This window comes from Mizuhopecten yessoensis, unplaced genomic scaffold, assembly GCF_002113885.1.
Source record: "Mizuhopecten yessoensis strain PY_sf001 unplaced genomic scaffold, ASM211388v2 scaffold603, whole genome shotgun sequence".
NCBI lineage: Eukaryota > Metazoa > Mollusca > Bivalvia > Pectinida > Pectinidae > Mizuhopecten > Mizuhopecten yessoensis.
Window position 1 is genome coordinate 298,759 of NW_018403629.1, and position 20,587 is coordinate 319,345.

The 20,587-nt window shown below is 35.8% G+C and overlaps 1 protein-coding gene across 2 annotated transcripts in view; it reads left to right on the forward strand.

Moving 5' to 3' along the window:
* Window positions 1-6,092: 6,092 nt before the first annotated feature.
* The window catches only part of LOC110451031 (centlein-like), an 82,247-nt gene continuing 67,752 nt past the window's right edge, over window positions 6,093-20,587 (forward strand). The window contains exons 1-4 of one of the 2 annotated variants that reach the window (XM_021498871.1): window positions 6,093-6,173; window positions 9,551-9,661; window positions 10,294-10,358; window positions 11,172-11,260. In XM_021498871.1, coding sequence (XP_021354546.1) covers window positions 9,640-9,661; window positions 10,294-10,358; window positions 11,172-11,260 — 176 coding nt within the window. In that variant the 5' untranslated portion in view covers window positions 6,093-6,173; window positions 9,551-9,639. Of the gene's footprint in view, window positions 6,174-6,226; window positions 6,428-9,550; window positions 9,662-10,293; window positions 10,359-11,171; window positions 11,261-20,587 lie in introns of those variants that run through there. The other variant, XM_021498879.1, reaches the window with a different exon arrangement.

Consider the following 20,587-nt stretch of genomic DNA (forward strand, 5'->3'; position numbering starts at 1 on the left):
CATACAACAAGTATATCTTACAATATTTCTAGCCTATCCTTATATTGAATATGCCATTAAAAAATTATACATGAAAGGCAAATCCTATGAATAATTTGACAGGGGCAGTTACTACAAGCCAGAGGAACTCCTTTTGGTTGCTTCATCTTTTTTATTGAAGGGAGAATACTCAAAGTGAAAAAAACTTTAATTGGAACTCTTCTTTGTGATTTTAACTGATGCAGTGGTACTGTTTACCTGAAGTGGTGATTTTCAGTAAAAGTCTCCTTTTCTATATTTCCACCTATTAGTGAAGAATGCAAAAAAAATGGATGCCATGGCTGATGGTCTCCTCCAAGTCTGTAAAGTATAGGCAAATTACATTGTGATGATTTCATTTAGATTGTCATTGAAATTGTTAGAGTAAAGTGTCTATATTTGGAATACATATGTGCCATGTCAAACACAGTTTGTCAACACCAAGGAAGAAATATGTCTCCAAAGTATTATATTTTAAAATGTTTAGAAATGAGAAATGGCTATAAAATAAAACCAACCGTTTGTTGACAAGCAAAAGGAACTGCATCTGAAAGGTGTTTTTTGATAATTTTATGGTGCAATAAAACTTAAATTATTTACAGGACATATCAGTGTAAACTACAAATAATAATATGTTGTTAATTTACCGTTTTATTATTAATTAATGTGCAAATAAATCATTTGCATCTTGCTCTGATATTAGCTGTTATAGGACGCTCAACCCTGTAAAACCCAAACAAATCATTGAGCAGAGGCCTCTAAAAAAGACCCCTAATTAATGAGTGTATGTTATCAACACTTTGATTGGTAGGATATAATCTTATTTGCATAAATATCTTGTTAGCTCTACATACACTGGTTACTGAACTACTCCCTAACTGTCCAGCTTTTTTGTTACTTTTATCATTCCATATAGAAACGAACATCACAGCATTAAGCATCAAGTATCAAGTATTAAGTATATATGTATTACCAAATATGGTATGCATTGTTAAAGCTGACCAACATGTACATCAGTATGAACCGAGGGTCCAGAATTGACCAATGAAACCCCACACAGCTTTGCCCGGTCCCCCAAGCAACTACCTCATCACTTTAAAATTCTCGAGTGAGGTGTCTTCGCTTATATTTTGGCTTCCATTTCCTTCGGCCACATTTACAATTAACAGCATTCTTATCACTGTGTGTAGTTAGTATGTTAACGACTTACGGCAGAATGAGTGCAGTAGGAGGACCATAATTTAGGTTTAAACAAACAATTTTTAAAAATACTGCTTTATTATTATTTTACTGTTCCATGATTATGTAATGCACAAACAAATCATGGTCTCAAGTTCAATCTGTATGTTGTTGTTTGAGTGTAGGCCTCTATACCTGAGATTGGATTAATACATAGTGCAGTAGACCCATTAGTCAAGCACGGGCTGTTGACATCAAGTTAGAAGAAATTACCATGACATCGTAAAACTGAAATTGACCAAACACAGATCATAAAGCATGCAATGTAAGTCATTAATATTGAACAGTGCTATTTCTGGGATAGGGCCATAGGGGTAGACATAATAATAGTGATACAATAACTGCCAATTTACGGCTGGTCTCTACAGCTGGTATGGCCGATGTCAACCGGCAATCTTAGGGAATCAATATGACATTTTCATGGTCCATGTGTTTATGAAGCTTTTAAGAATAGACTTTTCTATCATTAGATGATTTTTTTTACTCCCACATCCACCATTCTAAAAATGTGTGCTATCATCAAGAAATCATGAATATGTATACACTGTGGTCATCTAATCACCATGAAATTTCTCTATAATGAACACTTTGTGGACTCAATATTTTATAGCGTTTTAGTTTATATATAATTCATCATCTATTTACAGAAAAAGGACACAAAAGACCCTTTTGTCCTTCAAATTATTAACAAATATATATCAGAGGTCTGGAATTTTTCCCCAAACCACTATAGACACAGGACTATAGCTAGGGACCTAAAATATTCACTTGACCGAATTCTATTAATATTTGTAGTTGATGCTTTTTTTTAACTATCACCTCCAGGATTTATTAAGTCTGACATTATGTTGTTATTTATACTTAAGGAGGCTCCACCCTTTTACAATTACTCAGCAGAATTCAATTAAAGTTACACATAATGGTTATGTCACTATGTAGAGACGATTTTATGACAATCTAAGCATTCCGATAAACTGGGTTTTTTTGTGTAAAAAAAAACGAAAAATTGATTTTTTGTCAATTTTATCACTTTCACCTTTTTTGAGTGTGTGGCATTGTTCAAAACTATTACAACAATAAAATAATGAAAAGCAATTTTGCTAATCAACCCTACAAATATTGTATTTATCATAAAATATCAAAAACACGTTACACAAAGTGCTTTTTATTGGAATTGTATGGATAAAAGTAGTTACATACAAGCTAAAAGCAAACAGGACACATAGTTTAATAAAAAAAAACCAGAGTGATGAATTGAACCAAATATACACAAAGCCTTAATAACTCATTTATTTTACATTTTAAAATCATTTTGATTCTGATGAGAGTTGTCTACCTTGAAAAAAAAACGGAACTTTTTGTAGAGGGATAGAATGTATACAATGACATTTATTTTCTTTACTTTACCAAAAACGACGGAAACAAATTAATTTATGATATTAAAACTGTCAATTACCTGTTCTTTTATAGATCAAAATTACTCTCAATCACGTACACTTTGGACATCATTCCATACGCCTGGAATATTTACATGTCAGGTACATATGTAACCATAGGCTATCGCATGGTACATGCAGCATTTTATAGGGATCTTGATATTTTATAAAACACTATTTTCACAGAGTTATTGTTATAGCATTTGTGAAATGATTACCTTACAGAGCGTAACTCAACAACAAAAATCGTAGCGACCCCGAGCTTGTGAACTAGTGTTAGCACGTGAAATGTACAGGTGTGTAAACAAAACACATCAGTCTGCATTCGATGCGCCTTATAAACGACCTTCCTGAAGTAGTCTGATCGTACGTCAATGTCTTCCTGTGAGTTAATTTATGTCTTTGTATCATACGCTTTATTTCCAAGTAAGTCTCGATATCAGGTGTTGACATATCATCGTCACGCATGTGTACTATTGTTTACCCGGTGTTACTATAATTTACACTACGATAATGGAATGCACGATACACAATACGGAAATGACAACACGAAAATACGACAAGAAAAGCATGTGTATTACGAAGGGTGGGATTTGCATTCACTGATTCAGAAACCTGCATGACCTGGCAACGTCACAGTAGGGACATCCAGTAGTCGGAAAGATCTAGTTGTCCCAGCAAATTTCGCTTGTCCAATTCGACCGGATGAGTTACTGGACCCTGGAGACATAAGCGTTTGACCTCTTTATATTTGGTTTTTATTGAATCAAATTTAAAAACAAACAAAGAAAAAAAAAGGATCTTTTCTTAAATGTAGTTTCATGTCGAGGTTTAGAATTTAGAACCCAGAACCCCCTTACTAGTACTAAGTCTAAGTGTGTGCTTTAACTATTTCTACCTGATCATCAGATGCTTCCTTCTTGTCCCATGTAACCTGTTACAGTACAGACTACGGTGTATTTATTATTTAAATGTCGATATAATTAATTTTCATTGTACTACTAAAGATACTAGAACATGTACGAAAGAGCAGACATGAAACGATCCTTCTGAGAACCAAGTCCCAACTCCAATCGGGCTTCACAAAAGGAACCTCATCAGCAAAATCAGTCCCAATTATCACAGAATGCCAACTAAAAGCCAAATCAAACAAGGAGAAACTATTACTCACGACCTTAGATACACAGAAGGCGTTTGATGTGGTAAATCATGAAATCCTCCTCCACCAACTGTTCTTCGATGGTATACAATGCCTAGACTGGATCCTTCTACATAACCTCTATGAGAATATGACATCCAGAGTAAAATGGCAAGTAACACTCTCTAAGGAAATCAATCTACAGCAAGGTGTTAGACAAGGAGGAGTCCTCTCAACAGAGCATTATAAGCTACTACTGTTGCAGGTCTGCATGGCAAGACTGGGCTAAGCCAAACCTCAAAGGGATATATCTGGTCAGTTTACATCATTCCCAGAATACTGTATGGCCTGGAGACGCAGCTCCTCACCAAGTCCAACCTGGAAAGCCTCGAGAGATTTCAGAGGAAGTATCTACGTCAAATGCAGCACCTACCAGACAGAACACCCTCCGTGGCTGTTCTTGGCCTCGTCGGTATCCTGCCTACCACCACTGTCATCCATAAAAACCTGCTCGACCTTTTCCACTATGTCCTGTCTAAACCAAACTCCATCGAATACAGGATTGCTGTGCGGCAACTTGCTGTAAAGTCAGCTGAAGAACCCAGCATCTTCTCAGAGATCCGGCGACTACTGCAACTCTACAACTTGCCAACAGCATACCAGCTGCTCCTTAATAAATATGAATGGAGACGCATCCTGAATGCGGCCATAAACGGGAAAGTGGAAGCTGACTGGAGAGACGAGGTAAAAGAGAAACCCTCTCTGAAATATCTAAACCCAGATGCACTGAAAGTTGGATTACCCCACCATCTATACTCAATGACAAATCCAATACAAAGGGACGTACAAAGAGCAGAATTAAAAGCCAGGATTCTAACTGGAACGTACATTCTACAGTCAAACCGGGCCAGATTCAACCAATTTGAGATCGACCCCACCTGTAAACTCTGCGACTCCCAACCTGAATCAAGATGCCATTTCATAGCTGAATGCTGCAGACTGGAGGATATTAGACTCAGATGCAAAAGAAAACTCATAGAGATCCCTGTATTGACAAAACAGCATCTACTGGAAGACCCTGAGAGCTTCACTCAACTTATCCCCAACTGTTCTCGCCATCTCACTGATCAACAGATGCATCATAAACGCAGAGAAGAAATAGTCCGCAGGATCAAACTCTGCTCCAGGGGGTTCCTTACCAACATACATCTGAAGAGAATCCGTTACCTATCTGCACTCAATCTCTGAGCAATCAATGATGTTCCCCATTTCCCATTGACATTAGTATATCCAGATTACCACTACTCATGATTGGACTGAGTTTCATGATGGGCTGATGATAGGGACACATGTAAATACGTCCATTTGTATATAGCCCCAGTGTGAATTCCCTGTGCTACAGTGTTTTATATTCTAAAGGACCTCGCCAATCCAACTAACTCACCAAGGACCTACTTGGGTGCTCCGCCAAATAATCAGAGGAATCTGAAGACTGAACTGAACTGAACTGTAGCAGTAGAGTTTAAATGACCTTAAAGACCCTTCCAATAATTTTATCTTTTGAACTGGTTAATTTACACCTGAAACAAGTTATCAATTTATAACTGCTCTATTTCCCTTATGTTTTGTTGTTAGTACTTTTCTATATATTTACTTCGGGAAGGTGAAACTAAAACTGAATGTCACATGTGATTTCAGGAAATTCTTTGTATGATTTGTGTTGTAAATTTAAACAGTTTGTCCATTTTTGTTAATTTCAGTATCAAGCCTTATACCCATAACCTTCCATGCCATAAGCTAAAATAATTATCATAGTATTGTCATACCAACTTTTGACAATGTCAAGCCATTTCTGAACTAGATTTGCAGCAAATAAGCTGCAATCAAGAGTTAATAAAAAGAAAAGTTGACAACGGACGGAAAACAGTTTCAGTGGGGGAAACCCCCATAATCAATGTATTGCAGCAAACTTCACTAAGAAATTTACTACTTATTCTTTTGAAATAACTGTTTCAATTCTTACGTGTGTATGTCCAGTGATCATGCGTCAATAATTCCACATGTTAAAAGATGGCGCGTGAAACTTACGGTACGCTTTTCTTTATCACGACATTCCGTTTCAGGTTATATAAAGACCATTGATTTTGACGATACTGATTACTTTTTTTGTTAGTTTTATTCATCTAATTCCCTATAATAACATAGCAAGGTAAAGAAATACTATAATCTTTAATTTACGACATACACAAACTATCGTAAAGCAGACCGCGGGGTTTTGTCAACTTCCGGCGCCTGCTTTAAAAAGTGTTTACATTCAAGATGCATTTATTGAAGAATTTTGGGTAATTCAAATATCGCAAACTATAGATTTTTTTCCATATTCACAAATGTCCAATAGGTATCATCATTGTACACGAGTTGTTGTCTTTAAAGTAAAAACCAATCAATTATGTTTGCGCTCGTGTTTTCGTGCAAGTCCTGTCAAGTTTTTGTATGTTGATCGGCAAACGGGATATAAGAGGGATATATTCAAAACAGGTGTTGTTGTTGTGAATGTCAGTGGATGCATTTGCCAGTGTATTGCAATATGAAATATGTAAGTTTTGTCTAATTTATTTTCAGGGGAAAATCACTTCAGAAGTAATATGCTTCGTCTAGTAAATAGAATATTGTTCTGACGCTTTCACTGTGTATATATTTATTTTCCCTTTTCTTATCAGTGTTGTTTAAAATGATCAAAACATTATCATGACTGTTATTTGGAATTAAAAACTTGTAAACAGTAATGAATTTGAGATAACAATATTGTAAATTGAGTGTGTGTGTGGTGGGTGGGTGTGGGTGTGTGTGTGTGTGTGGGGGGGGGGTCGCCGCCGCAGGTGGCAACACACTACTCTTAATTCCAATTACATGAATAGTAACACAAACCATATTATATGTAGGGGAACTGGACAGGGTCGATTGCCGGCAACCAGGTAGCTCAATTGGAGAGCGTCTGTCTAGAGTGTGGAGGGTCCCGAGTTTGAATCCTTCTGGCTATGAATTGTTTCACTCCTATTACATCTATCTACACTAAGTTGTTTCACCCTAAACATATTTTTAGAGTGAAATGTTTTAGTCCTGTTTAGTTTTGTCTGCACATACAATGTAGCTACACCTTCATGACATTTTCATTTTAAACTTTTCAACAGATACTTATCATGTAAAAATACATATTTATATTTGGGTGAAACAACCTTGGGCGAAGTGGATTTAGGGAAAAACAACCCAGATCCATATTTCTAGTCTATCAGTAATTCACACATCAAGGTAATCAGGTTTAAGGGACAATTTGTATAAAGGTGTAAGAAACAATATAAAATATAAATTCATTGTTGCTGAAATTATGTTTATTATTATTTAATTATTATCAATTATAGAAATTGATTTTTTTCCCCTCACAAACTGATGAAAATTTAAACAACTTTTTGCCAAAATGACAGTGTCCTTGGTAGAATATTTGAACACATTGCAAAGACATTATATCATGTCTAGTTCATGTAATTTGGGCTCATGCACAAATGCTCATCACTAAATCTATAAAACTGTAACTTATTAGCTTAATTTTACTTATCTGCACAAAAATACCAGTGATTTTTTAAAAAATATTTCAGGCAAGTCCTGAACATATTCTTTCAAAATTTCAAAGAGTCCCATTACTAAAAGATTTAGTGGGGGTCCTCAAAAAAACCTCAAATTTTCTGAATAAAAAAACTCTGACCTACATCAGTGCTGTGAGTACAATGCTGATTACCAGCAGGTATACAATGCAAAATACCTAGAATAAAATATTCTATTGTGGTTACATAGATTTCAAACCAACATTTTATCATTATTACAATACTTATGCATTTTAAATTTACAGCATTAAATATTTTTGATGGTATTACAAGTGTATAGATAAAATACTGGTGCAATATTCATTGACCAATTGGATATACAATATTAATTCAATAGTGATAATTCAATGTAATTTGAATTATTTCATCACAACAAACATTTAACAGATTAATTCTATTGAATTCTTTTACTATCTTTGTACAAGGACGTATATACTGTCCCTGCTTTGTATTACCTTCGCAGGTATCATCCAATGCTTTTGTAGATGAGTGCTAAATAAGAAGCTTAAAAAGGACAACATAATGGTGTTTTAACCTCAAATGAAATTATATATATCTGCAGTACAGCATTTAAAACAAAATTACAAAGCATGTTTTGAAATTAAAACTAGTTTCAAACAAATATCTGTACAGTGGTAGGTCCAGACCCCTTTGGCGATGGCTTCAGAATGAGGGACACTGATTGACTGTTTACTTCAAAATAACTCCAGCCACCATATAACAGTGTAGTCCGAGGTCAAGCATGGTCTAACCTGTTGTTTTCCTGGGCTCTGTATCTACCTACCTATACAACACTAATTGGGGTTTACACCTCACAAATAACACAGGTGTTAAACAGTGTGTAATAGTAAATGAGGTCCAGTCTACCTGTAGTTACCAGGTAAAACCTGTCGGTCTCCCCTTGTCCCAAGGTTACCTGTGCTAAAGTTACCAGGAAGGCTGGGACAGTGTGGCTAATTAGGGCCAGACACCAAATGGAAAGACTGTTCTAATTCTGCATCTCTGTATGTAATTATGTATTACAGTCTATTTCATATTTTAAAGGACAAAAGGACAAATTTAACAGTTTAAAGGATAAATTTAACAGATAAGTTTTTTGTTTTTTTTTAACTAAATTATTAAAATACAAATATTCAAAGTAATTATTAGTCCAAGTTAATTGAAATGACACAAGTTTAAAATGAGGTTTGGCCAGTTGCATTAGCACATTTTTCATTTTACTATATCACTGATATACATATTATCTGGAGATAATATTTATGAACATTTCAAAAATTGCTTTGTTGTAACAATATCTGATGATTTTTCATTATTTATTTTATAACTAAAATCACACATGTTTGTTCAGCAAGCAGCCAGCTAAAATTGTAGTTTTTAACCACACAAAGGATATACCCACCCACCAACCAATCAATCAATCAATCAATCATTTAACTGATTTATCCCATTTTAGGATTATTTTGTTGAAGTTTTAAAAACAGAAATTCTGAAAAAAGTGGAAAGCTACCTCTCTTTGCAATATTATTCCCCATTTATTCTTCAACTGTATCTTAATTTTTTAATTTTTTTTTTTAACATATTCACAGAAATAGCTTGTTCAAATATTAACTGAGAAAAATATTCAGCTTCATAAATAAATAAGTAAACAAGGAAATTTACCAAATAATTCACTAATTAAATGCCATATTTAGTCATAGTCATAAATGTATGATTAAAGAAAATTTACATTATACAAGAAAAGGTTTGTATCAGTGATAGGGCTACATGCTACATGTTTGGATGACTTTGTAAAATTAAAGTAAAAAAAAAAAAAATCTGTTTCTTTTAATTCTATTGGGGTTATGTGCCATTTCTAAATTCTTTGGGATGATCATTTTAGTGAAATGCAAAATAGCAGTTTTAGTTTAGTATACTTTCCTGCATAGGAACCACATGGACACGTTTACTGTAAAATACTGAAAATAGTATGTCCTTAGACCTATGAATGGTTTTACTGAATATTGTCATTCAGTATACTGTGTAATGTCATTTGATAATAATTTGTTATTTTTTTGTTTCAGGTTTAGCATGGTATAATTTATAAAGTTGAAGATGTAGCGTTAAAAGAAAAAAAACATTTCTGGAGGAAGGGAAACTTAAACCATCAACCATGACCAATTCCATGTCAAAAGGTGAATACTGGGGGGGGGGGGCATGTAACATGTTAAACTTTGTTGGTTTCACATTTTTGGAGTGGTGTGTTGTTATATGTAAATGGTACCGCATACCCTTGTACTAAGTTTAAATTTAGAATTCTTTTTCAAAGTATTTGATATAAAAAAAAAAGATGATTTATTTCAAAGTGTGATTATAAACTCAATACAGTAAAATCTTGTTCATGAAAATTTGAAAATATTTGATCTGGAAAAAAATTTGATGGCATTATATCTTTTTATTCTGGCCCTAATGTAATTTAATTGATCTGTTACTAAGGTGTGTTAATAATGAATCAACATGTGTCAATATAAGACTAAAAGTTATATTATTCCTTGCACATGGCACCTTTGATTGTATTATTATCTCCCTTTTATTATTATTATCTCCCTTTAAAACAATTTAATTTTCTTATTATTGTTCGTCAGTATTATTCTGGTGTTACTGAATTCTTGTACCTTTCAAAATCATTAATTAATCAAGTCCATTTCATCATAAAACCATATTTACAAGTTCTTTTTGGTATGGGACTTTTGGATATGTGACACATGTAACAGAATGGTTGAATATATCTGTGAAATTAAACATTTGTTTTTGATAACTTTTGCAGAAGAAGAGATTGTCCAGCTACAGGACATCAATCAACAGTTATGTGATGAGCTGAGACAATGTCAGGTATGTACTACCAATATGACATAAATCTATCATGGTGTAATGTTTATAACATTGATGTTCATTATTGGTAGAAATATCAGTAATATCTTTGCTTTGTACAATATGGGGATGTTAAATAGTTTGACCGTTAGAAACATTGTACTTTCAACAAATTCTAGAATGTACTCAGAATAAGTCACAAATGGATTTGCAACTTTTGTAGATTGCTTGAGAAGATTGCCAATCATTTAGCAACAACACAGAAATGAAACTGAATGTAATAACAAACTGATTTCCTGATCTCGTTCCTTGCTTGTAACATTAATTCATTGCTTTCATTTGACAATTATAAAAGTTTGTCAACGGAAGAACATTATAGTAAGAAAAACTGGACACAATTATGTTTTAATTTGTGTTATATAATAATTATAGATTTAAATTAACACTTTTAAACCTATTAAGTTTGGATGGCATTCATAAGACTGTAAATGCCAAGGCCCACTGTTAGCTGTCACTGACCGTCTCTGGTAGATTGCTGTTCTATTCATTAAACAAGCATACACGAAACATACACTAATTTGAATTAAAAACGCTTAATTTTATTAAGTAGAATTATATTGAACTGTGATGGTATGTCACTTACAGTATGTATGAATGACACAGCTTTGCAGGCAAACATCCTAATGCACACCAGCACATTATGAGGTTGGCCTGCAAAACTGAATCATTTATGAAGACTGTAAACGCCATACCAACACAGTTCAATGAATAACATTTAATTTTGAAACAAGTTTTAGGCATTTTATAGATTTATATCTCTTTTTTTTTCAAAAGGCGGACAAAGATTTTGTTTGGTCGCTGTGGAAGAAGTTACAAGTGGCCAACCCAGATGTGACAAAGACAGTGTCACTGGTCTGTCAAAGGTCAGTCTCACGTTAATGATTGAGGTAGTAAGGTGTGTGTGGGAAGCTTCTATAGGTACATGGTCATGGTACAGGGGACCATCGTTCTAGATATTACAGCAACTGTTAGAGAGGTGACAAAGACAGTGTCACTGGTCTGTCAAAGGTCAGTCTCACGTTAATGATTGAGGTAGTAAGGTGTGTGTGGGAAGCTTCTATAGGTACATGGTCACGGTACAGGGGACCATCGTTCTAGATATTACAGCAACTGTTAGAGAGGTGACAAAGACAGTGTCACTGGTCTGTCAAAGGTCAGTCTCACGTTAATGATTGAGGTAGTAAGGTGTGTGTGGGAAGCTTCTATAGGTACATGGTCACGGTACAGGGGACCATCGTTCTAGATATTACAGCAACTGTTAGAGAGGTGACAAAGACAGTGTCACTGGTCTGTCAAAGGTCAGTCTCACGTTAATGATTGAGGTAGTAAGGTGTGTGTGGGAAGCTTCTATAGGTACATGGTCACGGTACAGGGGACCATCGTTCTAGATATTACAGCAACTGTTAGAGAGGTGACAAAGACAGTGTCACTGGTCTGTCAAAGGTCAGTCTCACGTTAATGATTGAGGTAGTAAGGTGTGTGTGGGAAGCTTCTATAGGTACATGGTCACGGTACAGGGGACCATCGTTCTAGATATTACAGCAACTGTTAGAGAGGTGACAAAGACAGTGTCACTGGTCTGTCAAAGGTCAGTCTCACGTTAATGATTGAGGTAGTAAGGTGTGTGTGGGAAGCTTCTATAGGTACATGGTCACGGTACAGGGGACCATCGTTCTAGATATTACAGCAACTGTTAGAGAGGTGACAAAGACAGTGTCACTGGTCTGTCAAAGGTCAGTCTCACGTTAATGATTGAGGTAGTAAGGTGTGTGTGGGAAGCTTCTATAGGTACATGGTCACGGTACAGGGGACCATCGTTCTAGATATTACAGCAACTGTTAGAGAGGTGACAAAGACAGTGTCACTGGTCTGTCAAAGGTCAGTCTCACGTTAATGATTGAGGTAGTAAGGTGTGTGTGGGAAGCTTCTATAGGTACATGGTCACGGTACAGGGGACCATCGTTCTAGATATTACAGCAACTGTTAGAGAGGTGACAAAGACAGTGTCACTGGTCTGTCAAAGGTCAGTCTCACGTTAATGATTGAGGTAGTAAGGTGTGTGTGGGAAGCTTCTATAGGTACATGGTCACGGTACAGGGGACCATCGTTCTAGATATTACAGCAACTGTTAGAGAGGTGACAAAGACAGTGTCACTGGTCTGTCAAAGGTCAGTCTCACGTTAATGATTGAGGTAGTAAGGTGTGTGTGGGAAGCTTCTATAGGTACATGGTCACGGTACAGGGGACCATCGTTCTAGATATTACAGCAACTGTTAGAGAGGTGACAAAGACAGTGTCACTGGTCTGTCAAAGGTCAGTCTCACGTTAATGATTGAGGTAGTAAGGTGTGTGTGGGAAGCTTCTATAGGTACATGGTCACGGTACAGGGGACCATCGTTCTAGATATTACAGCAACTGTTAGAGAGGTGACAAAGACAGTGTCACTGGTCTGTCAAAGGTCAGTCTCACGTTAATGATTGAGGTAGTAAGGTGTGTGTGGGAAGCTTCTATAGGTACATGGTCACGGTACAGGGGACCATCGTTCTAGATATTACAGCAACTGTTAGAGAGGTGACAAAGACAGTGTCACTGGTCTGTCAAAGGTCAGTCTCACGTTAATGATTGAGGTAGTAAGGTGTGTGTGGGAAGCTTCTATAGGTACATGGTCACGGTACAGGGGACCATCGTTCTAGATATTACAGCAACTGTTAGAGAGGTGACAAAGACAGTGTCACTGGTCTGTCAAAGGTCAGTCTCACGTTAATGATTGAGGTAGTAAGGTGTGTGTGGGAAGCTTCTCTAGGTACATGGTCACGGTACAGGGGACCATCGTTCTAGATATTACAGCAACTGTTAGAGAGGTGATAAAGACAGTGTCACTAGTTTGTCAAAGGTCAGTCTCACGTTAATGATTGAGGTAGTAAGGTGTGTGTGGGAAGCTTCTCTAGGTACATGGTCACGGTACAGGGGACCATCGTTCTAGATATTACAGCAACTGTTAGAGAGGTGACAAAGACAGTGTCACTGGTCTGTCAAAGGTCAGTCTCACGTTAATGATTGAGGTAGTAAGGTGTGTATGGGAAGCTTCTATAGGTACATAGTCACGGTACAGGGGACCATCGTTCTAGATATTACAGCAACTGTTAGAGAGGTGATTTAATGTTGTATATGTTTGTTCCATGTTATGATAAACATACATTTGTAATGATAACTGCTGATGTTTTAATGTGTGTATAACGGGACCATAGTAAATCTCAAGGTGAGTATACATACCTTAATGGTATCTATTAAAATAACATTTAATGTTGGGAACAGCTTATCTTTGCTGCTATAAATCCACGTCAAAGTGATGTAAACATTCTGTAATTGGGTCATATAAATATAATCAGTTAATTTCATCAGTTAACTGTATATAACACACAATAGACTACATATACAATAAACAGGATAAACAGAGGCACTGGTAAAGAATGAGAAATACTTTTGAAGGTAGTGTTTATTTATGCTGGCTTGTCGATTATTAATTTGAACAATACTGCTTAGTTCTGTATGAGAACAAATGCTATCGTGATGGCTGTATTGATATGTTAGCTTGTTGGAGATATGTTGTTATTTTAACCACATTTTAGAAATTCTGATAAAAACTTAGCTCAATAAAGTTTGTTTACTTATTAATTTTCTTTTTCACAAATAAGCAGTACACGCCGACACTTATAGCAGTCCCAGGCTGTTGGAGTCAGTTTTACATCATGCTGTCCTGTTTTACTGCTGAATTAATGATCAGGGGATCAATACAGTTCTATATATATGTCTATAAGAGAACATTTAATTTTACTAGTCAAAATAACCCTCCTAACTTTGAGTTTTTTCTGAACTTTGGGGACAATTATGACACTGAGTCAGATGTATGAAGCATGCTGTGTAAAGCTTGAAGTATAAAAGAGATAGGTTAAACAAATGCTCCCTAATTTACTTGTCTGAAATGCAGAATCAGTATCTAATGAAGTAAAACATAAACAGGGCCCAAGGCCCCTCCCACATAGCTTATTGTATAATTTCTGTTAAAATTATATATAGATGAAATTAAGAAATTTATGTTTAGCATGTATGGTGCAAGTATTTAAAAGATATAATAAATTAAACTTGCACACTTACTATGAATAGTGCAAATTAATAATACACACTTTAAGACAGAGCAATACAGACCCATTGTACCTCTTACTTCAATACAGGCCCATGGTACCTCCTACTTTAATACAGGCCTACTATGGTACCTCTTACTTCTATACAGGCCCATTGTACCAATTACTTCAATACAGGCCCATGGTACCTCCTACTTTAATACAGGCCTTATATGGTACCTCTTACTTCTATACAGGCCCATTGTAACTCCTACTTTTATGCAGGTCAATGGTACCTCTAACTTCAACACAGGCCCATGGTACCTCCTAATTATACCCACGCAACAAAGTGGATATATACTGGAATCAACCTGTCTGGATGTCTGGATGTTGTCTGCAGTAACTTGTCCGGGGGAACTTCTCCTCAACTTACAAGTGGATTTCATTGAAACTTTGCATGAATGATCGGTATCTTATGCAGTTGTGCACCAGCATTTTTTTGATGGAGTTATGTCCCTTTGTGCGAAATACTTGTCTGTGCAACTTCTCCTTAACTAACAGGTGGATTTCTTTGAAACTGTGCATGAATGATCGGTATCTTATGTAGTTGTGCACTGGCATTTTAATTTGGGATTTTGACCCTTTTGATGGAGTTATGCCCCTTTGTGCGAAATACTTGTCCGCGCAACTCCTCCTTAACTAACAGGTGGATTTCATTGCCCAGCCCTTTTTTATGGAGTTATGGCCCTTTGTTGAAAGGTCCTTGTCCTGACAACTTCTCCTAATCTACTTAGCCATTTTTAAAGACAGTTGACAGATATGGCAACAGTCCCTTGATGTTGTGCATCCAAGTAGTACTTTTTCATTCCAACCCTTTTAAAAGGAGGTATGGCCCTTTGTTGAAAAAACTTTGTCTGCCTCTTAAATTACTTGGCCAATTTCAATGAAAGTTTACAGATATGGTTATTACCTCCTACATCAGGGTATTTGTTTTTTCATTTCGACCCTTTTCAAGGAGTTATGGCCCTTTGTTAAAAATCTTTGTCCTGATATCTCTTCCTTAACTACTAGAAGGATATCAGCAAAACTCGTTCATCTGGGCTAACAAGATTTGGTTTGCAGGTATGTTTTGGCATTGAGAGGAAGTGCAGGAAGCATGTGAGTGACCTAAATACTTTAAAAAATAAGTGTACAGCTCAGCCAATAAAGAAATCATTACTGGTCGGAGACTACATTGCTTTACCTAAGTAAAGCCTTTAGCTTACAGTTCTGGTTTATATAAGATCGGGGATATTAGTTTTGCTTACAGTTCTAGTTCAATACATACCTATGGTACCTCTTACTTCTATACAGGCCTATTGCATATTTTACTTGACTACAGGCCCATGTTACCTATAACTACAATACAGGCCTATGATGCCTCTTACTTCTATACTGGTCCATGGTACATCTTACTTCAATACAGGCCCATGGTACCAGTGTAGGTTCGACTGGCCCTTTTTTTTTTGAGGGCGAGTACAAAAATCATTGCACAGGCCCAAAATGAATATTGGTAGATTTTTTTCAGTGTTGAGCAATAAAAAATGCCAATACAGCAATAAATAAATAGATGTTCTTTATTTTTCAATCAAACCCTCCCGACACATAACCCTACTTCATTGTCACTGAATTCACCTAATAGGAATTTACAACTGCAGACGACTTTGTTATATTTAGATAAAAATAGTCACGTGACCCCCCTGACGATCAGCTGGCGATTTTGGGGCAACTTAGGGTTCATTACCTGATGATATCTCCAGCGTACAGGACAGCTAGGTCTTAAAATTTTGCCTATATGGTTAAAAATACAGCTTCTTTGGATTGTGTGTGAAAAAAATACGATAATTTGTGTGGCATCGCACAATACACGTGCTTTGGCAAGAATTGGTACTTGGCGACAATTGGTCGGCAACCAGTACTGGTGATATGGCAGACCAAACAACATAAAATAGTAGCTTACAGCGAAGAAAACTTACGACTTATAAAAATACATAAGTTAACTTACTTAAATCCCCAGCCCTTGTTTGTATCCGCCATGTTGACTCTCTGTGTCAATTCTGATGCACTTGCACGTTTTAACGGCGTGACCCAGACTACAGAATTTCCGAAAATGGGTGTTCCGAAGTTGGGGTGGTTAATTTATGGGAGTAAACTACCATTTTGAAAATAATAATGTACTCGCCCAATGATTTATTTTTGGGCCAGTAACTATCCATTTTTTGACAATTTCTAGTCGGCCAATCAAGGTTTTGGTCGCCTTTGGCGACCAGGCGACCGGCTGTGTCCTACGCTGTGGTACTTCTTACTTCAATACAAGGCAATGTTTCCTCTTACTTGACTACAGGTCTATGGTACCTCTTTCTGCAATACAGTCCCAAGGTATCTCTTACTACAATACAGGCCCATGTTACCTCTTACTACAATACAGGTCCATGGTACCTCTTACTACAATACAGGCCCATGGTACATCCTACTTTAATACAGGCCCATGGTACCTCTTACTTCAATACAGGCCCATGGTACCTCTTACTTCAATACGGGCCTAATATGGTACCACTTACTTTAATACGGCCCATGGTACCTCTTACTTCAATACAGGTCCTTGGTACTTCTTACTTTAATACAGGCCCATGGTACATCTTACTTCAATACAGGCCCATGGTACTTCTTTCTTTAATACAGGCCCATGGTACCTCTTCCTTCAATACAGGTCCTTGGTACTTCTTACTTTAACACAGGCCCATGGTACCTCTTACTTCAATACAGGTCCTTGGCACTTCTTACTTTAATACAGGCCCATGGTACCTCTTACTTCAATACAGGCCCATGGTACCTCTTACTTGACAACAGGCCCATGGTACCTCTTACTTGACAACAGGCCTATGGTACCTTTTACTTGACAACAGGCCTATGGTACTTCTTACTTGATAACAGGCCCATGGTACCTCTTACTTGACAACAGGCCCATGGTACCTTTTACTTGACAACAGGCCTATGGTACCTTTTACTTATTGTACATGTCCAGATGATCAGCCGTTTGGAAGCCTGCTGTTGTACTGCAGATGTTCAAGTTTCAAGTTTTATTCAAACTTTGGGCCATTGGCCCATCAGTATACAAAACATTTTTTAAACAAATCATGGACAATGTACAGAGGATGAAAACAATCATATTCCATTATAATACCCTTAATTTGTTTGCCTCATATATGAATTTTCCTAGTATACACAATTCTTTAATATTATGGACACTCAATAACTGGACGACTTTAAACACAGATGGTTTTTTCCAATAATAGCTTTTGATAAAACGAGATCTGAGATTTTGGAATTTAGAACAGACCAATAAAAAATGAAATTCGTCCTCTAATTCAGAGGGGGAGTTACACTGTTTACAATATCTACGTTCTCTAGGTATATTATTATACCTTCCAACTTCTATAGCTAAAGAATGGGTAGATGTACGTATTCGAGTTAAACAAATGCGATATTTCTTTGGTATATATTTTGTGAGGTAAAATTGTAATGTTTCTCCAAAATCTATTATATGTTTATACAATAAACATTTTGGAGAGTTTTCCACTGTGGCCCTTAGGGATTGTATGCCTTGATCAAAAATTCTTTGTTTTATCAATGGTAATAACAGATTTTGCTGAGAGATGCATGGATTTAACCAAACATCACTAAGACCTAGATTGTTTAATTCATCTCTTACTGCTATAGCCCAGTTGAAATCATTTCTACTACAACATTGTAATAAAAACCTATAGGAAGTTGATATAATACAATTTTCAGATTTTAATAATTTAAACCAATATTTTATCATTCTAATTTTTCTCATACAAACTAGAGGTAACCGTCCCAATTCAAGATATACCATGTTGTTATTGGCCGATTTCTTCACTTTTAGTAGTTTCTTACAAAAATGTAAATGTACATGTTCTATCTCTGGAGCTTTGTGCATACACCAAATTTCACTTGCATAGAAAAGGATACTGCTTACATATGTATCGAAAAGATGGAGCATAGTTTTTACATTTAAGTTTAATGATGAACACTTTGCAAATAATGCAAACATAGCTTTTCGTCCTTGGCTAGCTAATTGTTTTTGTATAGATGTGAATTTATTGTTGTAATTTAAAATAACACCTAGGTAAGGAAATTGATCCACACATTCAACCTTACTTCCTTTGTAATACCATTTTTCCTCATTATGCAATCTTCCACCTTTTCTAAAAACTACAATTTTTGTCTTTTCAGCATTTACAGTTAAATTCCATTCAGTACAATATTTTTCTAAATTATCAAGCATATCTTGGAGACCTTCTACAGTCTCGGAGAATAATACCAGATCATCAGCATATAGCATCAGATATAAACTGAGTTCCTCAAACTCATAACTACCCTTGCAATTTTGTATAAAATATGATTCAAAATCATTTATATACATAGAAAAAAATATCGGTGACAGAATTTCACCCTGTAATAATCCAACCCTGTTAAGAAAAAAATCTGACAACTTTCCATCTAATTTAACACAAGATTTAACATGAGAGTACATAGACCTTACAACTTGTAATAGCTTTCCTCTTATACCAAGTTTTGATAGCTTATTCCATAAATTTATTCTATTTACCATATCAAATGCTTTACGAAAATCGACAAAGCAACAATACAATCTTTTCTTATTAATAAATGATTTGGATATAATAGAATGTAAACAAAATATAGCATCTACTGTACTAAGACCAGGTCTAAACCCAAATTGAGCATCAGTTATTACATCATATGTTTCTGACCATTTTAAAAGTCTATTGTTTAAAACAGAAGTGAATAATTTTCCTAAACAACTTACTATACTTATACCTCTAAAATTGTTAGGGTCAGTTAGGTCACCCTTTTTATGTACCGGTGTAATTACAGCAACTGCCCAATCAGCAGGATAGAGACCAGAGTCCAATATATTGTTAAAAAGTTTACACAAAATAGGTAATAAAATATCCCTCCCTACCAATAAACTTTCATTTAAGATGCAATCTATACCATGGGATTTTCCCTTCTTTAAATTACTGATTGCTTTGCAAATTTCATCAATAGTAATTACTTGGTCCAATTCTTCATATAATGGTACTTCATCTGAATGATTGTGAGATTGATCAGGTTCTTGATCAGAGTTATCGTTCCTGGCCAAATTTTTGAAGTGCTCAAATAAAACTTTCAATTCAATATCTGGTTTCTTGGACTTGGTTGCAGTGAATTTTCTGTAAAATTCCTTAGGATTGTTAAATCTCATGTATTCAAGCATGTCGCCTTCACACTTTAAGTACATTCTTTTTTTCATAGATTCTTTTAATTTATAGTTCCTTTTCTTCTCCACAAGCAGAGCATGATTAAATACATTTTTTTCCTTATTGAAGTTATACAGAGCTGATTTGTACAAGTTGTACAAAGTTTTCAATTCCATATCAAACCATGGTTTATCAGTATTAAAATTGATTAACCCATCTCGGCATGTATAATTATGGTTATCTTGATTGGCATCACAATATTTAGTTAATTTTACAAGGAAAGGTTCCATAGATTTCATCAGTATTTCAGTAAAACTACTCACACTAGTGTTAATATCAGACTGACTAACAGCATCAGGGATGGTTACAGCAACACATAGGTTCTCCTGATTGTCAGACAACAAATTTAAAAAACAATCCTTAAAATCATCATTCCATTTGTATAATGGTTTACGCTCACCACTTTCAGTAACCTCATGTGTAACAGTGTGATAAATCTGACATTTTAATTGAATATGCAAAGGAGCATGGTCAGAAAATACTGATACACACCCCAGTAGAATGACTGCATGACGTGAGAGACATAATGTTCCCAGTTACCGCAACAATTGTCTTTTTGTGACCTCTGTCTTCCCTTGCTCCACACCAATGTCTTTGTGATAATGTTGATTCCGTATCAATTATCTAGGGGCCTTGCAGGGGAGGTTTGCATTTTTCATAGCTAATTGGCCAAACCTACACAGGA